General features: G+C 31.0%; 1 protein-coding gene across 1 annotated transcript; it reads left to right on the top strand.

The window, feature by feature from the left end:
- The first annotated feature begins 1,852 nt into the window (after positions 1-1,852).
- On the top strand, positions 1,853-2,695 carry LOC149559907 (uncharacterized). Its single transcript, XM_089827512.1, has one exon. The coding sequence runs from the start codon at positions 1,853-1,855 to the stop codon at positions 2,693-2,695; it is 843 nt and encodes a 280-aa protein (XP_089683638.1).
- The last annotated feature ends 8,643 nt before the right edge of the window (positions 2,696-11,338 follow it).

Below are 11,338 nucleotides of genomic sequence, written 5' to 3'. Positions count from 1 at the left end.
AAAGAATATAGATTTAGGATTTGAAAATTAAGTGTGCCAATTAATTTTAATAGTTTAGAGTTAATCACTTACAATTATGTTTACAATATAATTTATATTTTGTGTAGAGTTGTTCATAGACTTCTAATGAGACCTTTTAAATTGTGTTGGGTTGAATTTTTTAAAAATGTAAGGATTAAGATTCATGATTACAACATAATTATGTAGATTTCAAAACTATTTCTAGTAGATTGTATGTTCTAATTGAAGTGATTTTTTTAATAAGAAATGCATCATGATCTATAAGCCTTTTTGTGGTTGCAGTTCTTGCCCTTCTACAAGGTGCAATGAGTAGAGTCGACACACAAGAAATGACAAACAATTTTGTAGGTTGGAGTAGTCTTATACCCCTTGTTCAAGCTAATGGTTAAGAAGGAAATGCACAAGATGAAAAGGTGGATGACGGTGCAGTCTACATTTTAATTTTGAAAATTTAGTTGAATATAAAACAATGCCATCTTTTTGGATTTGTATACTCAAGCACTTGTTGTTGTTTTATTGTTTTATAATTTTATTGTGCTATGTAAGAAAAACTTTATTTCCTATTACAATTAACTACATTTCATATTTTATGTATTTTATGGTCCACTTATGCTCTTCATGGGCACTAATCGTGGAGTATATAAAACAAAAATGCATGTACTATGCAATTATTTTAAGAGAATGACATGCAAACAATTATGCCTTCTTTACAATGCAAGATTCATGTTAATTTCCACCCATCCATGTATTTAAAAATGAGTCTTGGTTTCCTACTTGATTTTTGTTATATTTATGTTCTCATTGAGTTTACAAGTACAACATTTTCTAATGTCTTGAAATTAATTTAAATGGTAAAAAATTACCCTTCTACAATATCACATTTTTCTGAATATTACTCTTACCACTACAACCTATCCACTTACCCCTTGTACCTTATTTGAATGCAAGTATTAGTTATATAATCATTTCTACAGAAACACTTCAATTATCTATATAAAAATAAGGACATGAAGACAAACCCACCAACCAGGCACTCTTCAACATTCACCACATACAATGTATGCGCCCATGTGACCAATTTTTGTCAGTAATCAAGTATAAGTTCCAATGCTCGGTGCCATATGGATCCCAGCCAGTTTCAAGAAGTTATTAATGTTTTAAACCTTATCGAACTTAATGGCCCAAATAACTATTTAAGATACATTTCGATTCTATCGCACACTTTTGGGGTCTGTTTGGATGTAGGAATAAGAATATTGGAATAGGAATATGTATTCTAGAATTGTTATTCTAGAATAGAAAATAAGAATACGTATTCCTATTCTCGTTTGGTTCAGTCAGAATTTCATGGGGAATTCATGGACCCAAAAATTTATATTTTCTAAAATAAATAAAACTGGAATAGGAATACATATTCCAATTCCCCCTATTTAGGTGGAATTGCAAATGCTCATTTTAACCCAAAATTAGAAAATGTATTCCTATTCACAATTCTGATTTAGTGCACCAAAATGAAGAGTTTAAAATTTTAAGAATTTGCATATACCTATTCCACTCATATTCTTACTGCAAAATGGACCCTTCGTTCTTACAAGATGGAATCCACAAAGTCTCTTGTAACGCTTGCCCAAGTCGGCTTGTCTAGAATAGATGCAAAATAGATTACATATACAAAAACTTTTTGGCAAATGAGTTCCTCGCCGATATCACCGTGGGTTGCCAGATCTTCTGTTAAGAAACGGTCCGATTCGACAGAGGATATAAGGGCAGGCGTGGCATCCAAGGAGAAATGGAAGGCAGCTTTTCAAACCTATTAGTTCTCCAAGACCCAATGATTGAGCTTCCTAGAGAGCTGAGAAATAAAGTTGTGATTTTACAATGCGAATCTGTGAAAGGTACCTGCAATGTTTACTTGATTGGAACATGTCATGTCTCTTCACAATCTTGCAAGGATGTTGAAGCACTTATTAGCTTCTTGAAACCAGCTGTTATATTCTTAGAATTGTGTGAGAGGAGGTCTCATCTCTTGTATACACAACGACATAGAGCTGCAAATGTACCTAGAATTACTGATGGTATGGTTGGTATGTTGAAGAGAAACAATTCTAATGCGTTTGAAACACTTGGTAGCCTTGTTATGCAAAAGTGTGCAAAAGAGGTTGGAGTTGTTCCTGGTTCTGAGTTCAGAAGTGCATACAGAGAAGCCCAAAAATATGGTGGGAAGATTGTATTAGGGGACAGACGTATTGACATAACATGCCAAAGGATATGGGCAAACATGAGCTTCTGGGATAAAACTAAGTTTGTTTTTGTCTCTCTGTTATTTCTGGCCAGTACGTCCTTGGCATCAGAAGATTATATGGATGGCAATAATGGAGATAATCATGCCATAGAAAGAGAATTGCCCACTATGGCGGAAACACTCATTCATGAGCGGGACATTTATATGGCCTCTACATTGTTTGAAGTTGCAAAGGAATGTAAGTCAGTTGTAGCAGTCGTTGGAAGTGCACATGTTGCAGGAATTCAGGAAAATTGGAAGAAGCCCATTGACAGAGAATCTTTAATGGAAGTTAATGGTGCAACATTTTCATCAACTGTGAAGCTTTGGACTGCTGCTGCTCTTGCTGCTGGTGGAATTGCATTTTCCTCTATGTTAAGGTTAAAACGTTGAGAATATTATGGTGAGAATTTGTTTTGTTGCGTGGAATTGTTTCACTTTTCGGAACCAAATGGCTTATCGTTTAATTGGGATAATGCCAGAACGTTTCATGTCTTTGTGAAATAAACCAAATCTAATTCACCATGGTTGGTGACTGAAACTCTTTAGAATATATTTTTATTTAAATTTTATATGCATATTGATTATAGTCCGTTTCTAAATGTTTGGTGGTGCTGCCATCAAACAGAAGTGTCAGCCTCTACGGTTGCCAATGAGTCTATCTCGGGTTCTCCTTCATATGCAGCATAACAAAGTAGTACTTGGCATATTGTCTGTTCATTTGTCATATTATCGTTTCGAAAATGGTCTATTCACTTCCAATGACCTTCGAAAGATTTCTGAGAATATTTTCTCTAACTTTTAAAAAGTTGTTTAAAACGTTATTTTTATTTTTACCACTTCCAATTTTTTTAAATAGCATTTATCATTTGTCTAGAGAAGAAGTTGTAATATGAACGTCAAGACCATATGCCCAATTTATTTTTATGTTCGGAATTATAATGAAGTGTTATACAATTTATTATATGGAGATATTTTAAGTTTAGGTCTGTTATATTATAAATTTGATAATGTGTATAAATATATTTATTGTATTATAGAGCGTTTAGGAATTATAATATTCTTTTTGGTAAATTTTGTTAGGTAATGATTGATAATTATTAAATTCTAACTTAAAGATAAAGGATGTTGAATGATTTTTATTAGTTTGAGGGTTATTTAGAAATGACTATTTATGAGAAACATATATAATTTTTCTTTTGTGGGCTGACAAAATTGAATAATAATTTTATTATATTTTGTGAAGCCAAAAAATAGCATGATTGTTGTCTCAAGAATGTGTCTTGGTATTACAAAAATCAAGTAATACATATGTCAACCTTTTGAATATATAACTTGTCTTTTTTTTCTTTGGTAGGTATAATAGTTTTTGTATAGAAGAGTTCAAGAGTTATTAATTGTTATTATTGTGCACATTAAATGGCCTCTTGGTCTTTTAATTAAATTAAAGAAAGCTTTGTATATGTGTGGACTCAAACTAGAGATCGAGAATGAGTTATGCATAAACAACATAGAATAAAAAGGGAATTGATGTCAAATTATCAAAAAATCACAAGCCAATTCATATCACCTCTATCTAGCTTGAAATTATTTATAAACATCAATACCAATACTAAAAATAATATCTTATATGGGAAGGAAAACTTGAAGCTAAAAGATGAGAGACACATTGTATTGAACCACTACTCATGACATATTGAGTCTATGGGTTTTACTTTAAAGCTACTTGGATGAACAATGATAGCAACATAAAATTTGACTTGTAGAAAAATATCCTAGTTATCAAGTAATGAGATAAAGGACCTATATAATGAATGGTCCTTACACAATCACTTATTGAAAATTTTGTCTTTAAGGCTGGAAGATAAGTGTGATTATCATGAAAGTAATATCATGGCTTAGTGTGCCTGAGTTTTACTAACACTAGGATGTGTAATATCTATGGTATAGCTAATGCCTCACTCAGTTAGCTATTCCTAGACACAACAAGTCCATTGTGTTGAGTGCATGGACAAAAATATAGGTGTTGGAATTGTAGAATAGGCTAGGTGACTTAGATGGGAGGGGTGAATCAAGAACCAGTAAAACTTTTATTGCAATTCACCAACTAATCATTCACAAACTAATCTGATCTAATTGCATTCATGAAATATTGGAAGCAATAAAACATTCATAACACTTGAGAAAATAATTGATAACCCAAAAACCTTCCAAATAGAAAGTAAAACTAGGGTGGGGATAGTACCCACAAGCTTTAGTATTGCATTATAAAGTTGGCATGTTAAGGCTTACAATTCATCACTTTTGGTGATTTTCCCTATTTGGAGCAATAAGGATTGTTAGGTCTACCTTGTAAAAGAATTTATACAATACAATGAAGTATGTACTTGGTAAGGAGATTTTGCATAAGACTATTAAGTCCACCTTATTTGAGGATTTGACTGATGCCTCTATTAGGATGAACTAGTAGTTGATCTCTACTCTACAACTTGGTTTGATGAATGAGATTCCTTTGATGTAGAATGATCACCTTGTTGTGATAGATGAGACTTTGTTTTTCCTTATACTACTTGTAGCCTTTTGTCTCGTAATTTACACTCATAGTTGTTTCTTACTTGTTTCACTTACATTTGGATATAAAAAGATATCTTACAATTATATCAATCAAAATAATTACCTTTTGGAGTCAGCTACAACACCATGTTCAATAATCTTCACTAGGTCTGCTCAATCTTGATACTCATGTTTTGAAGACCACTTAGGTGATATAATGATACTCAGAAACACAATCAACTTTGCAAGATCTAGCTTTTGTTTCACACTGGTGCTTAGTCCACATTAATCACTCAGGGGTAGATATGAACTTAGTTAATATTGATGACTCAACAAACATTGTAGAAATTGGTTGACATTATAGAGGGGTAAAAGTACAAACCTGTGTCACTCATTTATAAAGGAAAAGAATAACAAAAGTATAAATGTTCACCTTCAATGACATAAACTTGGCATTATTATTTTGAATTTGGAAATGAAGTAAACTAATAAAATGTGTAGAAATGGATGAATTTTAGGATTATAATTTTTAATAATTATTTGCAATAATAATTAACACATTTTCCTTATTTATATATATAATATTTTAGGTGATGGAAAATGCTAAAAATTAGGGGTCTAGTTCCCACCACAAAACTATATGCAAATAAACTTATTTCCCTTTGATCTCAGAGTATGTTATACATAACATATATATCTAGAAAAATCAAAAATATAAATTAGCTTTAGAACTATATTTTCTCTTTTATAAGGATTGAAATTTTAACAGACCTGAAATTGATAGTTTTCATCTCCCACCACATTTTTCAAAATAAATCTATTCTAACTAGGAGAAAAAATATGTATTCTAGAAGAGGACACTCTCCTCTAGAAAGTTATATAATTTTTAGATTTTTTTGATATGATTTAATATTTTTTGCTTTTTCAAAACTAACATCTTTTCAAGTGTTAAAATACGTGGTTGTGGAATTTTTTAATTTCAATATACTATATCTAATTAAAACACTATAAACTCTCCATGACAATATTCTTGACTCTGAGCTCTATAAAATAGTGTTTAAATTTTATTTTAAAAAGATCATAAAAATAGTAAGAGTTATTGAAATGTCAATTTTCTGAAATAATTTTATTTCTTTAGTAATTGGATACAAACTAGTATAAAAACATGCATTTAATAGACATTTCCAATCGGAAAAGTGTGAGACCATATATAACTTACCTAGAATGAATTTATCTAAATCATATGTTTTTAAATAATTGAATTTTAGATAGAAATACTCAAGTTCAGTCATTCTAATAAGTCAGCATAAAGGTGACACAATTTTGTACTCTTACTCAAAGCTTGGTTGACACTATAGCTCGATCAACACTATTGACGCTCTACTTGATTGACATGAATAGCTAAGTCAATAGTGTCTTTTAGCTTTGCTTAGTTAACACTTACTTTCTACTTGGTTGACACTGTAAAAACTAAGTTTACACTATGAAGTTTGGTTGGCATTGCAATAGCTTGGTTTAGACTGTGAAGCTTGGTAACAATTTAGCCAACCAAATAACTAATATTTTGGCACTAATTGACAAATAGGTTGACTATAAGGTCAATGATCTCCCCCTTCAACATTAGTAACAAAAACACTTATCATACTAAAAATTTTCAATTTGTAAAAAGTCAAAACTCCCTCTATCAATGTACTTGGGTCTGTAACTTAGTTTTGACTACTGTGTTGATACTCGGCTGACACTGACTCTCCTTTTTATTTTCCAACTTTATTTGTAACTTTTCTATATACAAATATTTTTTTTGTAAAATTATATTTCTCCCTTATATCTATATATCTAGCCTTTTGTATGATATAACTATATTTCTAGGTAAAAGTACAAAGTTGTGTCACTTTTTAGGCTAACTTTTCAGAATGAATAAATTTTATTATTTCTATATAAAAATAAATTTTGTTCCAACATATGATCTAGATAAATTCATTATAGCTAAGTTATATATGATCTCACACTTTTCCAAATGGAAATGTCTATTAAATGCATGTCTTATACTAGTTTGTATCCAACTACTAAAGAAATACAATTATTTTAGAAAAACTGACATATCAATAACTCTTACTATTTTTTATGATATCTTTTTAATAACATATAAACACCATTATATAGAGCTCAAAGTCAAGAATATTCTCATATTTGGTTTATAGTTATTTAAATAGATATAGTATATTGTACTTAAAAAAATTCTACACCCACATATTTTATCGCTAAAAAAGATGTCAAATTTGAGAAAGAATTTTTATTAAAACCATATAAATAATAAGTAAAAATTATATGAAATTCTAGAGGAGAGAGTCATCTTCTAGAATGTATAGTTTTTCTTGTGGTTAGAATAGATTTATTTCAAAAAATATCATGGGAGATGAAAACAATCAATTTTAGGTGAGTTAAAATTTGAATCATTACAAAATAAAAAATATAGGGCTAAAACAAATTTTTATTTTTGATATATATATATATATATAACATAGTTTGAGATGAAACAGAAAAATGTTTATTTCCATATAGTTTTGTGGTGGGAACTGGACCCATAATTTTCACCAATTTTTAGTAGTTGAAAGATTATCTATATAAAAAAGGAAACTATATAAATTCTTATTCAAAATAATTATTTAAAATTATAATCCTAAACTTCTTCTATTTCTACATGTTTCGTTCGTTTACTTCATTTCCAAATTCTAAATAATAATACAAGCTTTATGTCATTGAAGGTGAACAATTATACTTTTGTTATTCTTTTCCTTTACAAAATAGTGAGATAGGTTTGTGCTTTTACCCTTCCACCATTTTTTGACACAAATGCCAAAATAATAAACATATTTACAAGGTAATACCAAAATGTGAGAGGAAATCGCTATGTACCTTCAAAACTAGAGACATTATTTGGTCCCAATTTTCTTACAAAACTTTAGAAGTATGCAAAGCTATCTAAACTTCAGCTGATAACTCAATAATATGGTTAGCAATAGAAAAGTTATTATCATGGATTAATTTATTTGCATTAACAATGTTTTTTTACATTATATCCATGTCAGGAATTATCATACTCTGAATTTTTGACAAGGTATCCCTAATTCTTGCTTCTTCTTTTAGTAACTGTGCATGCAAGTCTGTTAGATACCTGATCTTGATTAGATGTTTTGAGCTTGTACCAGGGTCAAGTGACAACTAGTTTGCACTTGCCTTTAAATCACTATCAATCTTTGACAACTTGTCCTTGATTTTCTTGGTAAAGTTTGTAGAATCGCTTAGTTTTACAAACAAGGAAACAACATTATTTATAGTACTCTCAAAAGAAATAAGAATAGTGGATAGTTCCACTTGATCAATGGAAATATTTTGTGTCAACTTTTCCCAAAAAAAATAATCAAATTTTCTCTCTGCCCTCTACAATAGAAATCTTCATTGAACTTGTGAAGTATGTCAACAAGTTTTTCCAAAATAGATTTCTTATCATCCATTTCTATAACAAGTGTATCAATAAATATACCTTTGATAACTTCCAAAACTTGGGTTTCTTTACTTTTCCTCTACTCTCAATTTCTAATGTTTGGCCCTTTTCTTCCAAAGTTATCCAAGAGTGTCCATCTGACCATGAGTGAGATTTGAGAGATCCCAATCTAGAATTACTATATCCTCTTTTAGATTAATTTTATCATTGGAAACTTCTACCTCTTTTCCTTTTTCCTTTGGAACAGGTGAAGGAATGACTTCCTTACCTTTGTTCAAATCCTTAACACTCGATTGAGGCTTGACTTCAAATGTCATTCTACAATTGTTGGAAATCTAGAATAGGCTATGTGAATGAGATGAGTGAAGACTAATGCTTGATAAATGCAAGAATAAAATTCAAAAAATTCTCTCTGAACTGATCGAGGGCTCACAATTTCTCTAATATATTCACTTTGAAATTCATGTTGAAGAATCTTTCCTTTTGAATCTTCCTTTTAATCAGAATCTATCTTTAAGTTGCCATAAATGTATCATACTATGGATAGCTTTGTGACAGCTTGTTAAACTCGGTAGACATGAAATTCTCAGATAAGTCTTCAACTTGGTAGATACCGTCAATCTTCAACTCAGTAAGAACACGCTCAGTTATGTCTACAAACTTGGTATACACCATCTAAACTTGGTTAAAACTCCAAAATTTGTCAGTTCATGCAACCCAATTTTTCTTGGTTAGGTCATTGAACCCGACCTTACTCAATTAGGTCAAGAAACTTGACCTTGCTCAATTAGGTCATGCAACCTGGCCTTTCTTGGTTTGGTCATGCAACCTAACCTTACTTTGTAAGGTCTAAGGTACTTAGCTTGAATTTTCATTAAATTTAATGATCCCAATGCATCTAAAATACTAATTTGGATCTTCTTTCTTGCTTTACTAGAACTGATATAGGATGTTTCTTCTGAATCATAGTTCTAGTGATCTACATGGATAATTAGTTTGAAATGGTTGAATCACCCCACTCATTGACTTGGTTTTCAACACTTTCATGATTTTGACTTGCATTCTCTAGGGCTTTCTTTACCCATTTTTGCCTCATTTAACTTTTGATATTGTTAGCCTTTGTTTTCTTTCCATCTTTAACTATAGCTTGTTTCATATAGTTTCCAGCTAGATGACTAAGTTCTTTGCACACAAAACATCTCTTTGTAGGGTTTCTCTTCCTCATGTGAGTTCTTATGCAAATTAATCCAATGTGTCCATAATTGAACCACACAAGTGACATCTACACCATGTGTTATGATCCCAACCAAAGATAGCTTTCACAATTTTTTCTGTTGGATTCCATCTCTTGGTTTTGCATTTTGAAGATTTGTTCCCTTGTTTGTTGCATTTAAAACATTTTCCTTCAAAATTGGGTTTCTCTATGCATTCACTTGCTCTATGCCCTTGTGTGTTACATTTTTAGCATTTTATGGATCAAATTTTGATTGATCATTGCTACAACATTTGTTTGATGTATGCCTTTCCTTTCCACAATGATTGCATGTAGGCCTTTTATTCTTCTGAGCTCCTTGTTTTGATGATTCACCTTCATCTGTATAGCCTAATCCTTCTTTTCCTTTGTATCTAAATTGAGTTTTCTCATTTAATTGATTCATGCTTTCTTGGGATTTCATTATCCTTTCATTGTTTTTCTTTTCTATGTTAAGATCATTTCATAATCTTGCATTATTTATCCTCAAATTGATAAGTTCTTGATTTACACAATTGATTTAATTTATCAAATTTGCCTCTGCCCTGTTCTCAAATTGCTAAACTTCTAATGTGAGAACTAATTGCTCTGGTACCAATTGTTGGAAATATAGAATAGGCTAGGTGACTAAGAGGAGAGGGGTGAATCAGGAACCAATCTGTTTTTTACTTCTATTCATCAACTAATCCCTCACAAACTAACCTCATTTAATTGCATGCATGAAAGATTCAAAGCAATAAAACATTCATAACACTTGACACAATAATTGGTAACCCATAAACCTTCCAAACAGAAAGTAAAACTAGGGTGGAGATAATACCCAAAAACTTTTGTACTATAGTATAAAGTTGGGATGTTAAGGCTTACAATTTATCACTTCTAGTGATCTTCCCTATTAGGAGAAATAATAACTATTAGGTGCACATAGTAAAAGGATTTATACAATATAGTGAAGTATGCACTCGGTTAGGAGATTTTGCATAAGACTATTAAGTCTACCTTGTTAGAGGATTTGACTAATTTCCCTATTAGGATGAACTAGTAGTTGATCTCTTCTTTACAACTTGGTTTGCTAAATGAGATTCATTTGATGTAGAATGATCACCTCGCTATGATAGATGACACTTTGCTTTTCCATATACTATTTGTGGCCTTTTTTTTCTAATTCACACTCATACTTTTTTCTTACTTTTTTCACTCACATTTGAATATGAAAAAATATCTTACATTTATATCAATCAAAATAATTACCTTCTCAAATCAACTACAATACCATATTCAACAATCTTCACTAAGTCAACTCAATTTAGATACTCGAGTTTTGAAGAGCACTTGAGTGATATAATGACGCTTGGCAACATAATGAACTCGACAATCTCTAGCACTTAGTTAACCCTCATGCTTTGTCAAAATTGAGCACTCGAGAGTAGGCATGAACTTGGTTAACACTAGTGACTCAGAAAATATTGTAAAAATAGGTTGACACTATAGAGCTCGATTGACACTACAACTCGTTCAACACTATGAAAGCTCTTCTTGGTTGACATAGCTAGCTCAGTTGATACTATATTTTATCTCTTTTTAGTTAACACTTACTTTTTTCTTACAACTTAGTTTACACTATGAAGTTTGGTTGATACTGCAATAGCTCGGCAACAATGTAACCAACCAAATGACTATGTGTTTTGGCACTAAGTTGAGCATAAGGTCAACAATAGGTCATAGG

The sequence above is a fragment of the Cupressus sempervirens genome, chromosome 4 (genome assembly GCF_028749045.1).
Source record: "Cupressus sempervirens isolate cs-2001-9-10 chromosome 4, ASM2874904v1, whole genome shotgun sequence".
Taxonomy (NCBI): Eukaryota; Viridiplantae; Streptophyta; class Pinopsida; order Cupressales; family Cupressaceae; genus Cupressus; species Cupressus sempervirens.
This window is presented reverse-complemented; position numbering and strand designations above follow the sequence as displayed.

Excerpts from the sequence above, each read along its gene's own strand:
- LOC149559907 (XM_089827512.1), top strand. The coding sequence starts at position 1,853 with ATGATTGAGCTTCCTAGAGAGCTGAGAAATAAAGTTGTGATTTTACAA.